Here is a 23426-nt window from a genome sequence, read left to right as displayed (position 1 = left end):
AACAACAAGAAAATCTTAATTACCTTGGTTGGAAAAATGTAACCCTAACTCAAAAAAAATAAAATAAAATAAAATAAAATAAAATAAAATAAAAGAAAGTTTGAGTCTAGAGAAACTCCACTTTGAAGCGATTAGGATGACAACAAACTTCTTCTCTTCACCTTGGGTTGCCTCCCAAGAAGCGCTAAGTTTAAAGTCTTTTGCCGGACTTCCAACATACCATGGTCACTTGGGGGGTTTTGGCTCAATCGCCTCTTTGTGCCGAACATGAAGTTTCTTCAAATCCCTTTGCCATCTAATCAACCCCTTTCGTATTCTTTTCTTTTTATGCGCATGAGTAGATTTCAAAAGCAATTTTAAGCGCTCTTCAATACGTGGATTAGATGGAGGAGGCACATATTTAGGATCGGGTGGCCTTCTCATTTGAGTAGAAAGGATGGCATTGAACATATGATTGGTACTTGGAACATGGATGTTCAGCTTGTCTTCCTCTAGTACTTCAAAAATAGAATAAGACATTAGATTAATTGAAGCACCTAAATCAATTAAAGGTTTCTCAAACAATTTATCACCAATGACATATGGAATTGTGAAACTTCCTGGATCTTCCAACTTGGGAGGAAGCTTCCTTTGCAAAACAACAGAAATCTCTTCCGTTAATGCAACAGTTTCGCATTCCTTGAACTTGTTTGCATCCAAGAGAGGAATGTTGACTTGCACCTTCTTGAAAGTTTCCAATATGTCCTTGGTATGTTGAATATTCCTAGAACTCATCAACCTGTGAGGAAAAGGAGCATGTAAGATATCTTCATCAGTAGGTTCACGACATACCTTCTCCTTCCTTGCCCTTCTTGCAATTTCATGCTTTGGGATCCATTCGGATGGAGAAGCTGCTTGTTTATCTTCCTCCATGTTGATTTCATCTTTTTCCTTAGGCCTAATCACTTGCTCAACCTGTATCTCATCATTATTTTGAATTAGACTTTTAGAATTATCAACCTCACAAATTACCTTACCGGTTCTCAAGATAATTGCTTGAACATGCTCATGCTCGGTTGGTATCACTGTTTGGCTAGGCATCATCCCTGCTTCCATTTGACTCAAAGCTGTGGCAATTTGTCCCACATGATTTTCTAGATTGGCAATGGCCTTATCCGTTTTCTGCATGTGGGTGTCATTCCTCTGTATGTAGCTTTTTCTCTCACTGATGAAACTATATGTGCTTCTAGCCATTGAAGCAACAAGTTCTTCCAAAGTCGGTCCTTGAGGTGGTTGGTAAGATTGTGGTGGAGTGTAATGTTGAGGTTGATCATGAGGTGGACAAATATGATGTTGGCCTTGATATGGTTGATATGGCTCTTGTTGAAAATTTGGATTGTCGGTCCACCAGAAGTTCGAATGATTTCTCCACTCCGGATTGTATGTTTGTTGGAAATATTCATTCATAGTCAACTCATTCTGAAATGAGCCAAAAGCATTTGCTTCCTCCATCCCAAATTTATTGGAGTATTCTTGCATAGTAAGTTCCACAATTTCAGTTGCGGCTGCCATTGGTGATGGTGAAGGTGACTCCTTGGATGTTCCTGTAAGAAAAAAAAACAAAAAAAAAACAAATCAAGATAAAATGAAACAACAAAAATAAAACTAAGTACTCTAAACATACTCAAACAAAACAGATAAGCAGCCGTGCCAGTTCCCCGGCAACGGCGCCAAAAATTGTTGCATTCCTAAGAGGACACAAATTAATGTGCAAACAACCAATTAAAAATACCCGCAAGTGCACGAATCTATTGAAGTATAGATTATGTAAGTACGGGGTCGATCCCACGAAGAACTTGTCGGCTTCCTATAAGTTCTAATTTGAGTACGTAAAGAACACTTAATTGACACACCACAAATGCACAAATGCAAAATGGAAACTAAAAATGAGTAAAGAAGTGTAAAAGAAATGAAACAACACAAGAAAACTAAACAAAAACACAAACAGCATTTTCTATCACCCTTTTATCACCCATTTATCACCTATGAACAGTGCTAAAGCGACCGGTCGTCAGGTAAAAGCGACCGGTCTTTTTTGGGCAGATTCGAAACTCAAAATTTGACTTGAAAAGCGACCGGTCGTCAGGTAAAAGAGACCGGTCGTTTTTGGGCAGATTCGTTTTCTCTGTTTTTCAGTTTCGACCTCTGTCCAGTGTTTTGCCTATAACTTTCCAACCGTACGTCCAAAATTCACGTTCTTTATACGGTTGGATTCAGCACAGAAAATGGAAGAACACAACGCGGACCAAAAGTCCAAAACAATTACAGAAAGAAATAAAATTCAGTAACAAAGACACGTAACGTGTCAAACACGCAACTCACACACACATTGGGAGGGGGGGGGGGTTTGATTTGTTTGAAGTAACCTATTTCTATTGCATGAAAGTAAATGGACTTTGAAATTAAATGAGAATGGCGGAGATGAATTATCAAGATGTGAAATCAAAATGTAACAAACACTAGGGTTTCGGAATCCACCCTAAACAATTCTACCCAAGTTCATGAATACTCAAGTAATGAACTCTAAACGTGTTGATGAAGATGTTCGCAATCAAGACCATGGGTCGTGGCTCAAGACGCATTGATTCTCTCTAATATACGTAAAGTGCATGGTTCGTGCTACAATACTTGTGCCCTCCCCATAACCGAACCTAGGTATGGTTCGTACTTCGATTCAATTACAAGGAGAACCCATTAAGTTCAAAGAGAATATGAACATCACAAGAATCCTAATAGCATGGTGTTTACATTAGGTATTCAAGAAACCAATTCACATGGATGATTCTTACTTCATCCATTTATTGCTTAGGAGAACATGAAGATACACATAATCCCAACAATCTCAAGAAGCATGCTTTCAAAGGTGATCAATCAAAGAAGAACATACATCAAGGATAGATTAATTTGGTGAATTGGAATTCATCAACAATATCTAGAAATTCATACACTCAAGCATCAAAACAAAAAGGTAATCATGTTTAGGGCTTCAACCTAAGCCCTAGCTATGGAGTTTAGTTCCTCATACTTATTTCAAATACAAACTCAAAACAAAACTAGAAAGAAGTTACAGATTTTGTGAACATGGGAGCTCAAGGTCTTCAATGGTGGAAATCTCTTCCACTTCTTGCTTTGTTGCCCTTGTCTTCCTCCTTGAGCTCCCTAGCTCCAAGCTTCATCTCCAGCTCCAAAATCTCTGCAAAATTATGGAATTATTCTGATTGCAATGGCTGATGCTCTTTGCACTCCTTTTGCTTCCCTCTCTCCTCCTTTCCAGCTTTTACTTTTAGTATTCTAATGCAAAGTATTCACCCATTGTCTTCTTGTCCCCTTGCAAATGATGAAGCCTTGTCCTCACAAAGATGCCAAATGCTTCAGAAAATATCTCATCTACTAAGGTAAATTCTTGTTACCAAGTGTTATGGTAACAAGAATAATCAAGATGACACAATGGGGGTAAAAGCTGGCCAATTCCGGATTTCCAGAGCTGTGGTAACATGCTGGATTGGTTGGATAGGCAATACTTGTCCAATGGAGCTCAAATTTGGATATGTTGTAGTTAACATCCATTGGAACAAGTCTCATGAAGATCATGACCTCATCCGAGCACCAGAGCATGTTGATCCCAGGCCAAGAAGTTGACCTACGAAAATGAACAAAAACAAAGTTTATAACCAATAATGCACTTTTAGCTCATTTTCATTCCAACCAAGGTAAAATCTAACAAAACACAAAAAGGAAGTAAAAAGCTATAAAATGTCAAGAACTAACTCAAAATAGTGTGTGAATAACATGAAAAATCATGTGTAAAAATGAACCGAACAATGAGTCATTTCTCTTCACAAAATGTTCGGAAAGATTGTTTTGAGTTTTTATTTTGATTTTGATTTTTTTTGTTTTTTGTGTTTTGTGTTTTGTTTTTATTTTTATGTTTGTTTTTGGTTTTGGTTTTGCTTAAGAACTAACAAATCTAATAAGTTTTCTAACCATTTTGTTTTGTAGAGTTAGAAAAACGTTTGTGGGTATCGTAACTGTTAAACCCTCAGGAGACACAACTCCTCCTACTAGGGATGCCTAGAGGTTTAAAGGCTTGTCGCATTCGCTCAATGCAATCGAGTTACCTACGAAAGTGGTCTAGTTAACTTCTTGTTTTGTTTTTAACTTTGTTTTGTGTTGTTTTGCTCAAGGACTAGCAAAATCTAGGTTTGGGGGTATTTGATCGGTTCATAATTGTATATCATTTTGTACCCTTCTAGCTTATGATTTGGTTATGTTTTTGAGTTAAACTTGTGCTTTTAATCCTTTTTGTGTTTATCTTTCAGTTCATTGAGCTTTAGGTAATAATGAGGGCTTTGGATAGTAAATGATGGAATCCATGCATGTAGCCTAATTTGGATGAATGGATGAAGAGCTTAAAGACAAACTCAATTTTGGCTACAGTCCCCTGCCAGCCCAGTTTCGTAGGTCATATTGCAAACTTTGTTTCAGCAACCTACATAGCTCGGATGAGGCCACATTCTTCATGAAAGTTGTTCCAATGGGTGTATACTATAACATATCCAAAATTCAGCCCCATTGGATAAATATGGAGTCTGTTACCTAGCAAACACAGAACCATGCTCAGGATGGATTTTATCAGCGCGCAAAATGAGTTAGCAATTTGTTTTGGCCTTAACTTCCTCCTCCGACCTTGGATTGGCCCAAATGATATATGGCTGGAAATAAGACATTCTGAACTTCAAGTTTGAGTGCTTAAAGTCTTAATTTGCTTAAGGGAAGCCCAATGCGTAAGCCCTTGAAGTTGCTGGTCATGCTGACCTCAGGATGAGCTATTATTTCTGGTTGGAAGCTTGGTCATGGTGACATGAAGATGAGCTAGGGCTGCTGGTGGGATTTATTAGTGAAGTGCATCAACCATTTCAGATTTTATAATGGAAGTGTTGTATGCATTAGTGAAGTGCATCAACCATTTCAGATTTTATAAAACAAGTGTTGTATGCATTAGCCATACTTAATTCAGATTTTCAGCTTCCTTAGGCCTATATATAGTGAGGTTTCCCAAGCTTGTAAACACACCCCAAGGGGGGGAGCTCTCAAACACTTCTCTAGAGCTCCCTTTCCTTCTCTCCCTCAAATTCTCTTAGTTTCCCTTTTGTAGTTCTCAATTGTTGTAATAAGATCCTTCTACTAAATTTTCTTTTCATTAAATCTCAAACACTTCACAAACACTTCTCCCTTCTCTTCTTCTCAAGTTTCTCAAACACAATTCCCATTCCCTTCCTTCCACAAATGCTCTCTTTAATGTTCTCTAAGTTGTAATTTATTTTTCTTGTAATGTACATTCTTTCTTAAGTATTCAAGTTTAATTAGTTTCCAAGTTTCAATTATGGTTTTTGTTCTTATTCATTATGCTTATAAGTTAATATGCTAGTTTGAATGATTGATCACCATTTAGGCTTGCATGTTAGCTATCTTGGTTTGAATTAAGAGTATACACCATGCTTTAATTCGAATTGAACTATGAATAGGAAGAGTATGTATGGACATTCGACAACAGGGATTAGATACATGCTTGGTTGTTTAAATTGTTCTTCTATGCTTAATGGGTTCCTAATGCTTAATTTTAGGTTAGACAACAAATGATCAAATTAGGGAATTAGGAACACAAGGTTATGACCACACACCATGGCTTAATCATACTTTAGATAGAATCAATCCATTAATCTAATTGAACTTGGGAACTTATTTGCTTGAGTTAGTTATTTTCTTTCCTCCTTGTTTTATTTATTTCCTTTTGTTTTCATTTCTGTTTTGTGTAGGGAAAATGAATTGAATCATTCAATCACCAATCCTCATGGGATCGACCTCGCACTTACATACGCTATACTACCGAACGGCTCGTGCACTTGCGAGTATCACAAGTTGAGGATGCAGTTGAACCCATTTTGGTGCAGCTGTATCTACACAACAAGTAGCCGTGTTGGAGATACGCGTGGACAACACATCTTCTATTCACAAGAGAAGAGAGGCCATGACGTGCACTTAATTTCATGTTATTAGAGCACTTCCAGTGGTTAGCCCCATGGCAAGGGGGGCCTAGGGTAGCTACTATTCACTTAAATAGTGGCTGCCCTTACAAAAAGCAATGTGTGTTTCCAGCAGTTATCATGGCAAAAGGCAAATACTATTCATTTTTTTTTTCACAAATTTGTTTACCTAAACAATTAATTTTGATAATATTTTCGGATTAGATTTTTGGGTTCGTACGTGTCAATCTTTATTATAAAATTCATATCTCAAGTCGGGTCAGCCTCCCCCGAGGGCCAGCCCAGTCTGTTGGGGTCCACTTGTTGCCCGGGCTAGCCTCTGTTGCTGGAATCGCTTTTTTGGCCCAAACAACCCCTCCCCCCCCCGCGCCCTAGGGCTAGCCCAGTCTGTTGGGGTCCACCTGTTGCCCGGGCCAGCCCCTGTTCCTGGAATCGCTTTTTTGGCCCAACCCCCCCAAGCCCGTGCCCCAACCTTGCTGTTGGAATTACTCTTAGGGATACTGATTTACTATCTTTCAATATTTTAACACCGAAATTGATGTCTATTAACCCATCACAATCAAATTCTAAATCTAATCATGAAATTATTCGTAAATTACACGTATCATTCAAACTCCTGTGTTTAACATTCATGAAAAATTAACTAAACAAAAAATATTATGTTATGTGGCATCATATGGAAACACCGTCACATAATGTTATTCGTTCACGTATTATAACATGATGCATTTCTTGCCAGCCAGCCATCCATGAGCGTGAGAGTTATCTTGAACTTGTTAGGCAGCTGGTCCTAATTCATCGAAGCATTTGAAAACCCTGCAAGCTATAGAGTCTAGAGAGGCTGCAGATAAATCTAGCGCCGCATATCCAATTGATCACATACGAACATATCGAAAATATGAAAATGTGGCATAGCATATGGACCCTACCCTAACCCTTTTGTCAAAAAAGTCATTCTCTCTACAAGAGCCTTGTAGTTTAACAGATTAGTATAGTAGCATTTACACCTGCATTCGAGTTCTTCGGTTCGATTTCTTTTTTCTTTAATATCTATTGAATAAAAAACATATATGTTTAAGAAAAAGCCATCCTCTCTTAATTTCACACTCTCCCCTTCATAAAAAAAGGACATAAACCCACTATCCTCTGCCTATCTATTTAAAGCTTCAAACTACTAATCCTTCAACTTCTCTCCTATTCTCTCTTTTTGTCTCTGAGTTGGGTTGGTACTTTGGGTACATGGAGAGCCAGAGCCAGTACATTGGGAGCAATAGTTGGATGGATGGGGTGGATCAGAAGGAGGGGAAGATAGCAAACCAGAGAAAAGCAGGGACTTGTGAATCAATTCTGAGGATTTTGGCCTTCATGCTAACTCTAACTGCAGTTGTAGTTCTTGGGGTGAGTAAACAAACCGAAATTGTGTCAATGAAGATCCTCCCAACCTTGCCTCCTATTGATGTTCCAGCCACGACTAAGTGGCATTACTTATCTGCTTTTGTGTAAGTGCGCGCTCTCTCTCTCTCTCTCTCTCTCTCTCTCTCTCTCTCTCTGATTTGAACACTAATTAATTACTAATGTTTTCTTTGATGATACATTTACACACACAGTTTATTTTGTTTTGCATCATTTAACATATTTGTTAGACAAACGGACATGTTATATTATCAGACTGTAATTCAAAAACCATTAACAATCTCACAACATAACGTACGATGCGAGATGCGAGATATCTACCAAGACCTAGAAATCATAACCTTATAAGAGATTGGTGTGTGCAGTGGCGGATCCATGAATTTTCATTCCATGGGTCAATGTGTAAAAGCTTTAAAAAAAAAAATCTATACAAAATAGACCCATTAAAATTAAACGATAATACTCTAATTCATAATTAATAGATAAAACCATACAAAATACTCATATTCATTATCAAAGAGAACTGCTTCAACTTCAAAAAATAGACAAGCATTGCAATACACCAAAAATATATCTAAGAATGTGATAATAAACCAAAAAATTAGCGCATTCCTCTTCATCTTCCAAGGCGTCTTGTCCTATTCGACATAAGAACGGGCATATATTAGCGCAATCCTGCTCATTTTAGGGTATTTACGTCATTTTTGAGGTCCGTCGTCGTTTTGATTTTGGGCTTTATCTGCATTTCTTTTAGGTTCTAGCTCTCAAACTTTGGACCCTTATGAGTAATGTCTTAAGGGGAGCTTATTCAAGTAAATATTTCTTCAATACGTAAGAGTAAGGTTATTCTTGTAAAACTCTTTGTGGATTGAACATCTAAGGTTTTTAACCTAGATTGACCTTAGGTCCCTTTATGCATTCATACCATACATGAAAAACTGTTTTGTGTAAAAATATTGGCTAAGTATGAAAAATGGTTTTTTGGAATAATCATTTTCTCAAGATAATTTTTGGCGGCTTTTATTCCTTATACATCAAATAAAAAAACTTGATTTTATGGGATTTTAGTATGAAGTATATATTGACTTAATGAGCCATCATTTTTAGCCTAAATCGTATTTTGCACTAAAATTGATTTTTCATATTTTGATTTGGTGGGAATTTGATTTTTCTAGTATTTTTATTTGATTCCAAATGGGAGATACTTCCTTATTTACATTGTAAACTTAAGTAAATGGAGTAATATAAAAACAAATGAAAATAAAAGGACAAAGACATTTACTTAAATGTTGAAAGTGGGAATAAGGTAAGCTGCCTGTTGTGCTGCGCCCTCTAGAGCATTCTATTAAGCAGTTTGTGGGCAATTTGCAGGGGTCAACATCTTCACCCACAATGGTGGATTCCGGGCTTGTAGGGGTCAATTGACCCCTCTTGCCCCTATGTGGATCTGCCCCTGGGTGTGAGTAAAGCTAGATGTGATTTGATACAATACAAATTGAAGCTTAAGGCCAAAATCATAAACGAGGGATTTCTTAGATCAAAACAAAACACATATCTCCTACATGAAGATCTGGAAGATCTTGGCTTCCAAATTACAGTAAACTCACATAGTTGACTCAGTCCTCCACCTACCCATGCCTTACCTAAATATTTCTGGCTATTATTCCCGTGATTGCATAAAATCCCCTATGCATGTGAGAAAACTTTACAAGTCCCTCTTTCTTGTTTTCTTTTATGTGGTGAAAGGTCAACATCAACCACAATATCATCTAAGTTTACAAGTCCCTCATAAGTACGTTATCCTCCCTTGTCAGAATTGTTGTCATTATCATCCTCCTTGAGATAGAGGCAAGGTCTTAAATATCGATGGTTCAAAAACACGGAAATATCGATGAAAATATCGGGAAAATATCGATATCGATAAAAATTGAATAAAAACCACGTAAATTGTGATAAATACATGGAAATTTTTAATGAAACTTTAGAAGAAGTTTATTTAGTCAATCATCTATTATTTTGACACAAAAAATTGGAAGGAAATGCATTGCATAGTGGGTTTGAGTGATTTAAGTTGATTATATTGCGAGCTAACAAACTCGGTGACTTAGAAAATCTGGAGTAATTAATGAAAGAGAATTAAACAGCCCCTAGTAATTTATTTATCATTTTTTAGTACAATGTTTTACACTTTATAAATTGCATGGTAAGATACATGAGTAACCTTATTTCACATTATTCACTGGACATGGTACACATTTGATTTTTCATGAAAATTAGGCACTTTACCATGCTTAAAAAATAATAGTGAAGATTGAAAATTAACTAAGAACATAAATAAATTTATCCAAGGAAGAATTAAATAGTAAATAAAGAAAATAATTATAGAGATTTAAGTAATTAAGCAACAATTTGAAGGGGAATTTAGTAATGTAAGTACTTATAATGAATAATAAAATAATCAATAACATTAAATGGATTAAATAGAAAAGAAATAAATTATATTAAGTAATTAGGTAACTGATCAACAATATAAAACAATAAGTAATTATGTTAATTTCTATTTTGAGAAACAGCTCGCAAGTATTGTAAATACAGATTCCATAGCTTATTATCACAAAGTGAGGACTGGCGTGGTGGTTAAGTCGCTACAGACCTTAGAATGGGGAAGAGGTTCGAACCCCTGCATGCATGTGGAGTTTTCTTTAATTTTTGAAAGTTCATATCACGATATTATCGCGATATATTGACCATTCGCAGCGGATAGAGGAGTTCTCAATGACAGAAACTTGCTTAAATGTTCTCAACTAGTTTGTCTCATTCATTTTCAAGAGAATGCTAACAACTTTCTCTCTAATTTTCTCTTATGACATATGTCATTTTCTTTACACTTAAAACAATGTGATTAATACACCAAAAAACCTAACTTTTATTTTTCATATTTACTCTTATTTGATGTATTAACTTTACTTTAATTTATTAGCCTCAATTTTTTACAACTTTGTAAAAAATTATTATATTAATTTATTAAATATTTAAAAAATCAAAATTAAAAACCTATCTCAAGTTGCCCCCACCTTCTTCCCCGAAGCCCATCACCTCCATCTCCCCACCATCTCCTTAGCGCCACTCATCCCCACCCCACCCTCTCCTCACCACCTCCCCATACTCTTCTCCCTCTTTTTCTCTCTTCCCCCAATCTCTCTTCAAACAAAACCAAGCCCCTGCAAGTTTTGGCTACGGTAAGAACACCCTCAAGGCCCAAGGCAAGCATTGGCCATTATACTAAATTTGGGTTTGAGGACCATCACCAAGCACCAACAACAACGACCAAGCCCAAATTTAAAAATCTCACCTTAAAGTTGCAAACTTTAATCTAAGAAATAAACAAAATGATTTTGATGAATTTTGATTTTGATTTTTTTTTTTTGGGGGAGATTTCATGTTGTTTCGGTTGTGAAGGTCTGGCTCTCTCAAAATGATGAGAGGGAGGATTGGATTTGGGGCTGCAAGTCTCTGATTATTTGAAGAGAGAAAAAGTTGTAAAAAAAAAAAAATTTGAATGAATTGAAGTAAACATTAAAGTCAATACATCAAATAAGGGTACATATGGAAAACAAAAGTTAGGTTGTTTGATGTATTAATGGCATTGTTTTAAGTGTAAAGAAAATGACACATGTTATGAGGGAAAGGGAGAATGTCCAAAAAAGAAGGTTGTTAGCATTCCCCAATTTTCAATCAGCTAGTGCTGGACACTGCAGTCTATAATTTATAGACTGTTGGCGAGTCCTTACTTAGTTAGGATTTTGGTTCCTTACTATGTTAGGATTTTAGTTACTTACCTATTTGTCTAGTCCAATTATAATTAAGATTTATTTCCTATTGTAATTTAGATTTACTTTCTATTGTAATTTAGATTTATTTCCTATTTTATTTAGGGTTGTACTTATATAAATACCTCCATATTGGAGAAGAATAAAAATATGAGCGAATATGAGCGTATCTAAGCATAACTGAATATTTACCCTACTTTGTTCGACATGGTATAAGAGCCTAGGTTTTCTTGTGACCTGTGTTTGCGTTCTCCTTGCAATTGAAGTGCTCTCCTCCCCTCCTCTTCAAGGGGGGGAGGGGGAGTGAAAAGGATATGTTTATTGACGTATCCCCATTACCTTGATGTATTCCCATGAAGATATAGCCTATTTCTTGACTCCGACGACCTCTTCAGGGGGAGAGGAGGAGTGAAGAGAAGTTGTCTGTGTGAATTAGCTAAAGTTGATATGGAAGAACTGTTGCTGTTGCTGTTGTCGTTGTCGTTACCTCTACTACTGTCGTTGATGTTACCGTTGCCGCTATTGTTGCCGTTAATGTTGCCTTTGTTTACTTCACTTTCCGTTTCTATGGTTATTGCCGATGATGTTACTGTGTTTTGATTTGTCTCTACCCTAACCCTAGACACTACCTATTTCCGTTGCACTATACATCTAGCTTATAATCCTAGTCTGCCGCCGCCACCGTCTACCTTGCTACCGTCATCGCTGCCTACCTTGCTATTGTCACCACTGCTCATCTATTCCGTTGCAATTTAACCACCTATCTACCTTGGCTGATTATGCTACATCTCAGTGTTAGTCAGTGCATGTTTCTCAAGTACCATTGATCATATGGCTCCATCGACCCCTTCTCTTCAGGGGGAGAAGGGGAGTGAAGAGAAGTTGTCTCTGTTGTTGCTAGTGCCAATGCCTTGTATTGCTGTTGATGATGCCTGTTATGTCTCTGCCTCCTTGTTGCTCCTGCCTGTTATGGTGCCAGTATTGTTGCTCATGCCTTTGCTGGTGTGTTTGCCTTGCCTTTGGTTTCTGCCCTATCTTCTGCTGTGCTCACAGGGCTTCTGTGTTCTGCCTTACCTACTGCCGTGCTCACATGGTGTCTGTGTTCTGCTATATCTACTGCCGTGCTCACAGGGTTTCTGTGTTCTGCCTTACCTATTGCCGTACTCACAGGGTTTCTGTGTTCTGCCATATCTATTGTCGTGCTCACAGGGCTTCTGTGTTCTGCCTTACCTATTGTCGTGCTCACAGGGCTTCTGTGTTCTGCTATGTGCCCTATTTTTTAGGGTTTGCTCTTGTGTTTCCGCTGCGAACTTTGCTTTAGTTTGTCACGTGTTTCACTCGTGGTTGACGAAAAGACCTTCTCTACAATTGGTGCTTCTCAAGTATGGTGTTCTATGACTCGCTTGTCAAGTTGGGCATGCGAAATATCTTTGCCCAACTTGAGGGGGAGTGTTGGCGAGTCCTTACTTAGTTAGGATTTTGGTTCCTTACTATGTTAGGATTTTAGTTACTTACCTATTTGTCTAGTCCAATTATAATTAAGATTTATTTCCTATTGTAATTTAGATTTACTTTCTATTGTAATTTAGATTTATTTCCTATTTTATTTAGGGTTGTACTTATATAAATACCTCCATATTGGAGAAGAATAAAAATATGAGCGAATATGAGCGTATCTAAGCATAACTGAATATTTACCCTACTTTGTTCGACATAGACTATGTTTACTCACCACCTGTAATCGGGGTGAATATTAACATCGCACTAATTACCTTTAGATGAGTGTGATTTAATCAACCGGTTACACAAATGAATGGGTATTGTAATGTTACCAATTAACAGTGGCGAGCAAAAAATGTGTGTTGTTAAGAACTCCAACAACTAAAACTATCACCATATCATATGTCATATCATTTCATGACTAAAATTTCCTTCTTTTTGTTTTGGTACCTCTAGATTATTGATAAATAATTATTGTATAATTCTAGTAACTAATTTTACCAAGGTTGACTATGTGCTAGGTACTTTCTGGTAGCAAATGCCATAGCATGTGCATATGCAGCATTTTCCCTGGTCCTTTCGTTTGGGAATCGGGGCACCAAGAGCGGCTTAGGGCTGGTGATCATCTTCCTTGATCTGTTAATGGTGGCATTGCTCTTCTCCGGCAATGGAGCCTGTTGCTTCGATTCAGCTGCACCAAAATGGATTCAGCTGCATCCTCAACTTGTGATACTCGCAAGTGCACGAGCCGTTTGGTAGTATAGCATATGTAAGTGCGAGGTCGATCCCACGAGGATTGGTGATTGAATGATCCAATTCATTTCCCCTACATAAAACAGAAATGAAAAAGAAAATAAATAAAACAAGTAAAAAGGAAATAACTCAAGCAAATAAGTTCCCAAGTTCAATTAGATTAATGGATTGATTCTAGCTAAAGTATGATTAAGCCATGGTGTTTGGTCAAAACCTTGTGTTCCTAATTCCCTAATTTGATCATTTGTTGTCTAACCTAAAATTAAGCATTAGGAACCCATTAAGCATAGAAGAACAATTTAAACAACCAAGCATGTATCTAATCCCTGTTGTCGAATGTTCATACATACTCTTCTTATTCATAGTTCAATTCGAATTAAAGCATGGTGTCTACTCCTAATTCAAACCAAGATAGCTAACATGCAAGCCTAAATGGTGATCAATCATTCAAACTAGCATATTAACTTATAAGCATAATGAATAAGAACAAAAATCATAATTGAAACTTGGAAACTAATTAAACTTGAATACTTAAGAAAGAATGTACATTACAAATAAAAGTAAAGTAGAACTTGAAAAACTTAAGGAGAATTTCAGCACAAATATTTCATTACAACAATTGAAAACTAGAAAGGAAACTAAGAGAATTTGAGGGAGAGAAGGGAAGGGAGCTCTAGAGAAGTGTTTGAGAGCTCCCCCCCTTGGGGTGTGTTTTGAAGCTTGAAGGCTTCTCTATTTATAGGGCTAAGAGGGAGGAACAACATGATGAAATCCAACACCACCATTCCTCTTTTAATACAACCCATAACTCACACTTCATCTTGTCTATGTTAGTGTGGTTGGAATCAATCTCATCCCATACTTCTTTTGCTGCACCTCAAGCTTTCTTCACATGGGATCAAAGGTGATCAATTGTGGCTGCCTTTTGCTGCCAACCCATGTGGTTGCCTTTTGGTTGCTGAAAAACGAGTTTTCTGAACCAGTCTTGGTGTAGGAAGGCCAGAGGTTTCAAAACGTATCCAATGGTGCTCAAATTTGGATATGTTATAATAGACACCCATTGGAACAACTTCTATGAAGAAAGTATTCCCATCAGAGCAGTATAAGTGTGCGTTTTGGGCCTTACAAGTTGGCAGCCGAACAGAGACTGGAATTGACTTCATTTCATTTCTTTGCTTTACATGCATGCACATGCTTTCTCTATAATAACTCCAGCATGTACCAACTTGCTCCTTTAGAATTTCATAGCTGGAATGCCTCCCCACTTCACTCATTATGTTGGATCCAAAGTCAGTTGCAGCATGGGTGAGGCACATGGCTTAAAGGAGGAGACAAGGCTCAAAGTTGGCAGCTGCAAATCCTCCTGAGCATGGTTCAGTGTTGGACGGGCTAAGGACTCCACATTTGTTCAATTGGGCTGAATTTTGGATATGTTATACTAGACACCCAATTGAACAACTTCTATGAAGAATGTCTCCTCATCCGAGTTGTGCAGATTGCTGAAATGAGACCTGCAAGGTGACTTACGAAACTGGACTGACAAGGAGTGTGGCCCAACTTTGGTTTTGTCTTTAAGCTCTTGCTCTTATGCCAATCAGCCCTTAACATGCATGGATTGCATCAAATGTGATCTCTTGCTATCTTAACCTACAAAACACACAAATAGAGATAAGTGACTCAAAATAAAGAGAAACTAAGCAAAATCACTAAGTAAAGAAGGCAAGCAAGTGTATGAAATTATGGACTTATCAAAACAGAAAATGGATTAAAAGCACAAGTTTAACTCAATAACATAACCAAATCATAAGCTAGAAGGGTACAAAATGATATACAATTATGAACCGATCAAATACCCCCAAACCTAGATTTTGCTAGTCCTCGAGCAAAACAAAAGGAAAACAAAGATAAAAACAAAACAAGAAGTTAAGTAAACCACTTCCGCAGGTAACTCGATTGCATTGAGCATATGCAACAAGCCTTTAAACCTCTAGGCATCCCTAGTAGGAGGAGTTGTGTCTCCTGAGGGTTTAACAGATACGACACCCACAAACGTTTTCCTAACTCTACAAAACAAAGTGGTTAGAAAACTTATTAGATTTGTTAGTCCTTAAGCAAAATAAAACAAAAACCAAAACCAAAATAAAAATAATTACAAAACCAAAATAAATAAATAAATAAATAAATAAAGAAAAAAGTAAACTCAAAACAATCTTTCCGAACATTTTCTGAAGAGAGATGACTCATGCGCATGACTCAAAAATAAAAGCTCAGTTTTTAGACAATATTTACAAGGTGGCAAAGTTCAAAACACAACATGCTCAAAGTGTAGTAGTGTGATAGCCAAATGCAACAAATTCCCCAATCTTAGTTTTTACACAATTTCAAAAATCATACCAAACACAAATGCAACTTCAAATCTCACCAAAGTTGTCCTCTCACAAATGAATCACTCAGAAGAGGGCTACAATGCAACACTCAATTATAAACATGAGATTAGAGTTAAATCATAAGGGACTTAACTCAAAAATAGGAAGATGAAGAACTTGCATTAATATGATCTCAAGAAGGATGCCAAACACTTAAAAGTAGAAAAATGAATGCAATTCAACCACATGATATTTAAGATCAATTTAGGTCTTTATTATAGGTTGTAATGGGGCCAAGGGTGTAAGGTGAGTGAGAAATGAAAGGTATGGATAATACAAAGTCCAAGGAACTCACAATGTAAGAGCATAAAATAAAATTGTTTACAAGACTTCGAATCATCACGATTAGATTTTTTTCTTTTATATGATCAAAACTCCTTATACCTTCATTTACAATGATTCATACTTCTTTCCAAATGCCAATTTATTTTGAAGGCCCAAAAATGAATTTTTAATCAACCACCACTTAATCACAACTTTTTTTTTTTCTTCTTTTCTTTCACCAATTGAGTGAAGTTTTTTTTTTCTTTATGTAATATCCCTTCCCAAACTTAGCATGAAAAACACATCCGAATTAGAGCTCATGAGTTCCTTAGAAAGGTAAATATTTGTTTTTCGGGCTAAGGTGAGGAAATATAATTGGTAAAATGAAAGAAAAGGTTTACATGTAGGCTCAAAATGGTTAACAATGGAAAATCATGCTTAAGCATGCATAAGGTTAGCTTGAAAGGCACAAACGATCCAAAGAAGGCCTTAATATCATTTCTTAAATGTCATGAAATCAAATTGCAAAAGAATGAATGACTTTTAAGTGTTCAACCAAATCAATGAATAATGAGATCAAACAACAACTTTGATGACAAGAAAATAAGAGTATGTGTATAACACTCATGAAATGAAGAACAAGGCTCAAAAGCTCACATTATATGGTTATATAAGTCTAATTTATGCTTGATACAATTCTTTGGGTCATGCAAATCCTTTAATTGGAAAATTATGAAACAAATGGCAAGTGCAAAGAAGGTTTCGAACATATCATGCTAGAACGATGCCAAAATTTTATTTTTTAAAAAATTTTATTTTTTTCATAATTAAATAATAATAATAAAATGAAATCCAATTTTAAGTCATGCAAACATTTATCACAATCTCATCAAATGTGTTCGGAAAGTGAATAAAATCAAAATCAAAATAAAATAAAAATAAAAATAAAAATAAAAGCAAGACTTAAACAAAATAAAAATAAAAACAAGCAAATAAAAAAAAATTAAATTAAGGAAAAACCAAATTTACATGTTAAACTCCAATACCCCCAAACCTAGAAATGAACATTGTCCTCAATGTTTAAAATTTAGGCACAAGCAATGTCAAAAATAACAAATGAAGGTATTAAAGCAAATATATAAAAAAAACACAAAACACACAAGAATTAAAATACAAAATAAAAAAAATAATTACAAAATAAAAATTACAAAACAAACAAATAAAAGAAACGAAACAGTAAAACACTCGAAACAGAAAGCCCTAAACAAACAGTCTTACGCAAACCAAAACCCAAACGATTGAAAGCCCAACCCAAAAGAAGGTTAACCCACTTTGAAACCTAAACAACGGTGAAAACCCGACCCACAAAGAAATCCGAAGCCCACACGTTTTTTATTTTTTTTATTTTTTATTTTTAAGAAGAAACGTGAATTGGGAGCGCAAAGGCGGGATTTCTGAAAAGAGAAAATGTGGTCCCTAATGCCTCGGTTCCTGGGAAGTCACGGGCAAAAGAGGTGAGGGATGTGTCGGCGCGCAGAGGCCGCTTTCACATCCCCCAAGCCAGAATTATTGGCCTCTTGGGTGAAGCGGGACGACTTTTTCACTTTGAAGGTTGTGAAAGGTGAAAATGCAATTAAGGGGAGGTTGGGAAATGGGTGCGGCGATATATAGAGATAAGCCGTAAGGGCCGCACAGAACTCAGAACCGCAGCGGCTAGGATTTAGCAGACTAAGTCTATAAAAGGTAAAAAGAAATGGTAAAAAAAAACACAAACTCAAAAACACACAAAACAGAAAAGAAAGAAGAACAAAGAGTGAGAAATCAAATGGCCTCTTCCTACCCTTTTTCGTTGGATCTCAACCTAGCTCCACCGACTCAGACACGAGGCCAAGCAGCGGCACCAGTATGGATGCCCTACTTTGCTTCCGCACGGGGGTCTGTGACAGTAACTGACTCAATACTCCTGGACAACGATGTTGCCATTGGAGTGGCTAGAAATTTAGTGACTCCTAAAGATATACGTGTGCTGGGGACAAGGGATGACAACCGGGTCGTGAGCGATGCCCTGGCACTGAGCGTGCAGAGTACGGCAACAGTCGCAAGTTTGGGTCATCGCCTACTTGCGAAGTCCCATGAGGTAGAGGTGCTAAAGGGTCAGTCGGCGGCGGAGCGAAGTATGGTTGAAGAGTGTCAGACTGCTATAAAAAGCTTGAAAAGGGAGAGGTCAAGGATAGTGGAGGTGAATCGACACCAGCTAGAAGTATTGCGGGACGAGAATAAAAACCTATCAAAGATGGTAGAGTTGTATTCTCGCGACATGCGAAAGCAGCTAGAGGACCTAGACCGACCGGGTAAACGCAAGCATGTAGATCGCGAGAGAAGTTACGCTCAAGCTAAGATTGCGATCTTTGGGAGCTCAAGTGGTGAGCCCCAAGAGGCTGTGCATGAAGCCCAGGAAGAGGACAGCCAGAGGGCCAAACTCAAAGCTCCAATGGTCGAGACACCGAGCACTGTGAAGAAATGATTTCCTACTGCATTATTGTTGTTTTTATTTTATTGGTTGTTTTTGTTTTTGGTTATTTTGTTTTGGAAATAAAAGTAAAGTTGCAGAAGGAAAAAGAAAAAAGAAAGCACACTTCCCAAACTTAAATCAAACAAAGACGACAAACGGAAAAGAAAGCACAGTTCCCTAACTAAAATAAAATAAAGATGATAGCCGAAAGGAAAAAGCAGAAACACAAAGCTCTAGAAAATGAAAGTAACAGACAAAAATATTAAACACCAGAAAACACGGAAAAAAGAAAAGTAAAGTGAAAGTAAAGGTGCTCCCCCTTGAAGCGATTAGGTCGAGCATGCCCGGGAAATCCGAAATGGTGTTGGCTCTCTCTCATCAGCATATGTCTTTTTAAACCACACCTCTGCAAGCGGATGATACCCAGCATTTCTTCCTGCAAACTCAAGGAAAAACATCAAAAAATTCAGAAGCAAAACAAATGGCATCCTCATGCACTCACCTTGATGATCTCAACCTTGAGCTCTCACTTGCACCACCGAATGCCCAGACAAGGGCTCCTCCAACTCCTGTCTTCCCAAACTCCACATATCATCACGGCACGGCCTCAAACTTTGCTGAGGCAATACCGAACTTTGCTGAGGCAATGCCGAACAGAGCAGTGCTGTTGGGTGGCATGATTGGCAGTATACTCACACCGGCAGATCATCTGCATGTGGCACGTAGGTCTGACAAGATGGCAGTGGATGAGTCCCACTCTTTATCTGTGCTCCATGCGGTCTCGGCTACCAATTTGGGCATGCGATTACTGGCGAGGATGCGGGAGTGCACAGCGCTGAACGAGGAAGTGGCTTCCTTGAAGGCTATGGTGGCAGATTTGCAGAAGCGGCTTTACTGTGCCAATCAGCATGTGGAAGCACTGCAGAGAAAGAATGAGGACCATGTAGAGCTGCTGCAAATTCTACAAGTGCGAGACAATAGAGGCAAGCCATGATGATGATGAAGATGAAGATAAAGAAGATGAAGAAGAAGAAGAAGTTTTTTTTTGTTTTTTTTGTTTTTTTGTTGTTTTTTTTGTTGTTGTTTGTTTTTGTTTGTTTTTGTTTGTTTTTGTTTGTTTTTAATGCAGAGTTTGAAATAAAATAAAAATGTGTTTTAACACTCAGAAATAAACTAACTAACCATACCACGTAAATAAAATACATAAACTAACTTAACAAAACAAAAACAAAAACAAATACTCAACAGAAAAGATAACAAAGAAAATATATAAAAAAACTTAATTTAAAAACACACGAATATACAAGCAACTCACGGATGACCAGTTAAGGGCCTCAGAAAACACAGCCAGGGGATCCGGGAAGGTTGGAGGGGTCACAATGGTCCCGCTTAAAACCCAAACTTCTTAGACACCGAAGGTGTCGCCTAAAGAACTCCTAGACACTGTATTGACAGAAGTGCTCACTGGGGTTACCATAAGTCAGCTCATATGAAAAATCTTTTTAAAATTTTTAAGATAAAAAAAAAAAAAAAACAAATTAAGATAAAATGAAACAACAAACCATAAATGAAAATGAACTAAGTACTCTAAACAAACTCAAACAAACGAAATAAATTGTTGTACTAAAAGAAACAAACCAAGAAACCAAAGAAAAACACAAACAGCACTTTCTATCACCTATTTATCACCATTTGGACAGATTCGTTTCTCTGTTTTTCAGCTTCGACCTGTGTTCAGTTTTTAGGCCATAACTTTCCAACCGCAAGTCCAAATTTCACGTTCTTTATATGGTTGGATTCGGCACAGAAAAACAAAGAACCCAACGTGGACCAAAAGGCAAAAACAATAACAGAAATAAACAGAATTCAAAGAAGAGAAAGGATTGAAATGCTCCCCCTTGAAGCGATTAGGTCGAGCATGGATGCACTTGGAGGTCGACTTCTCCCATTGCTCCACACTACCCATTCTTACGATTGAGGTTGCCATCTCTCTCCATTTTTATTAAGCTGTCATAAATTGCTAAAACCAACACACAAACTTGAAATGGAATTAAAAGGATTAGGAATGAACAATAGAGAACTAAGTAGACTTTAAACATTATAAATAAATAAAAAGTAGGAAAATCAAATAGAATCAAACAATGTTACCGATCCCCGGCAACGGCGCCAAAAACTTGTTGCTTCGATTCAGCTGCACCAAAATGGATTCAGCTGCATCCTCAACTTGTGATACTCGCAAGTGCACGAGCCGTTTGGTAGTATAGCATATGTAAGTGCGAGGTCGATCCCACGAGGATTGGTGATTGAATGATCCAATTCATTTCCCCTACATAAAACAGAAATGAAAAAGAAAATAAATAAAACAAGTAAAAAGGAAATAACTCAAGCAAATAAGTTCCCAAGTTCAATTAGATTAATGGATTGATTCTAGCTAAAGTATGATTAAGCCATGGTGTTTGGTCAAAACCTTGTGTTCCTAATTCCCTAATTTGATCATTTGTTGTCTAACCTAAAATTGAGCATTAGGAACCCATTAAGCATAGAAGAACAATTTAAACAACCAAGCATGTATCTAATCCCTGTTGTCGAATGTCCATACATACTCTTCTTATTCATAGTTCAATTCGAATTAAAGCATGGTGTCTACTCTTAATTCAAACCAAGATAGCTAACATGCAAGCCTAAATGGTGATCAATCATTCAAACTAGCATATTAACTTATAAGCATAATGAATAAGAACAAAAATCATAATTGAAACTTGGAAACTAATTAAACTTGAATACTTAAGAAAGAATGTACATTACAAATAAAAGTAAAGTAGAACTTGAAAAACTTAAGGAGAATTTCAGCACAAATATTTCATTACAACAATTGAAAACTAGAAAGGAAACTAAGAGAATTTGAGGGAGAGAAGGGAAGGGAGCTCTAGAGAAGTGTTTGAGAGCTCCCCCCCTTGGGGTGTGTTTTGAAGCTTGAAGGCTTCTCTATTTATAGGGCTAAGAGGGAGGAACAACATGATGAAATCCAACACCACCATTCCTCTTTTAATACAACCCATAACTCACACTTCATCTTGTCTATGTTAGTGTGGTTGGAATCAATCTCATCCCATACTTCTTTTGCTGCACCTCAAGCTTTCTTCACATGGGATCAAAGGTGATCAATTGTGGCTGCCTTTTGCTGCCAACCCATGTGGTTGCCTTTTGGTTGCTGAAAAACGAGTTTTCTGAACCAGTCTTGGTGTAGGAAGGCCAGAGGTTTCAAAACGTATCCAATGGTGCTCAAATTTGGATATGTTATAATAGACACCCATTGGAACAACTTCTATGAAGAAAGTATTCCCATCAGAGCAGTATAAGTGTGCGTTTTGGGCCTTACAAGTTGGCAGCCGAACAGAGACTGGAATTGACTTCATTTCATTTCTTTGCTTTACATGCATGCACATGCTTTCTCTATAATAACTCCAGCATGTACCAACTTGCTCCTTTAGAATTTCATAGCTGGAATGCCTCCCCACTTCACTCATTATGTTGGATCCAAAGTCAGTTGCAGCATGGGTGAGGCACATGGCTTAAAGGAGGAGACAAGGCTCAAAGCTGGCAGCTGCAAATCCTCCTGAGCATGGTTCAGTGTTGGACGGGCTAAGGACTCCACATTTGTTCAATTGGGCTGAATTTTGGATATGTTATACTAGACACCCAATTGAACAACTTCTATGAAGAATGTCTCCTCATCCGAGTTGTGCAGATTGCTGAAATGAGACCTGCAAGGTGACTTACGAAACTGGACTGACAAGGAGTGTGGCCCAACTTTGGTTTTGTCTTTAAGCTCTTGCTCTTATGCCAATCAGCCCTTAACATGCATGGATTGCATCAAATGTGATCTCTTGCTATCTTAACCTACAAAACACACAAATAGAGGTAAGTGACTCAAAATAAAGAGAAACTAAGCAAAATCACTAAGTAAAGAAGGCAAGCAAGTGTATGAAATTATGGACTTATCAAAACAGAAAATGGATTAAAAGCACAAGTTTAACTCAATAACATAACCAAATCATAAGCTAGAAGGGTACAAAATGATATACAATTATGAACCGATCAGAGCCGCCACGGCAATTGGTCTGATGGGGTACCAAGGGAATTCACATGTGCAATGGAACAAGGTCTGCAACGTGTTCGGGCAATTTTGTAACCAGGTGGCAGCTGCAATAGTCCTGTCCCAGCTTGGATCGCTAGTATTTATGTACCTAGTTGTGCTTGCTGCCTTAGGCCTCCACAGGCGGTCTAAGTAGAATAATGGCATGCACTGCACCCTCTAATTTGCAATACCTATAACAGAGGAAGAGCCCAGTTTTTATTCTCATGTCAAGTGTGTGCATAATAAAGAAATTTGATTTCTTTCACCAATATTTCTTCTGAAGTATTATTTGTCCACTATAGTATTTCTGAAACTGCTTATAGTGTTGTCAATTGCTTTCAAAAGTCTACATGGAAGCAATTACATCATTATGACATAATCTCTCATGCAAAAGTTGAAGAGTATCTTCAATTTCAAACATTAATTGGAAGGAAAATAAAAAGTTGGGTTGGTGGGGGCTTTCTTGTGTTCACAAAGTGTTATATATACACAGAGAGAGAGAGAGAA

General features: G+C 37.3%; 1 protein-coding gene across 1 annotated transcript; it reads left to right on the top strand.

Annotated features, from left to right (window-relative positions):
* Positions 1-7319: 7319 nt before the first annotated feature.
* LOC110751573 (CASP-like protein 1E1) lies at positions 7320-23116 on the top strand. The gene is made up of 3 exons (XM_088247347.1): positions 7320-7582; positions 13348-13502; positions 22886-23116. The coding sequence occupies exons 1-3, from the start codon at positions 7323-7325 to the stop codon at positions 23071-23073; spliced, it is 603 nt and encodes a 200-aa protein (XP_088103473.1). The 5' UTR covers positions 7320-7322; the 3' UTR covers positions 23074-23116.
* Positions 23117-23426: the final 310 nt, after the last annotated feature.

Source organism: Prunus avium, chromosome 1 (assembly GCF_965620075.1).
Source record: "Prunus avium chromosome 1, drPruAviu1.hap1.1, whole genome shotgun sequence".
Classification (NCBI taxonomy): domain Eukaryota; kingdom Viridiplantae; phylum Streptophyta; class Magnoliopsida; order Rosales; family Rosaceae; genus Prunus; species Prunus avium.
The sequence above is the reverse complement of the archived record's forward strand: the minus strand, read 5'-3'. Positions and strand labels throughout refer to the sequence as shown.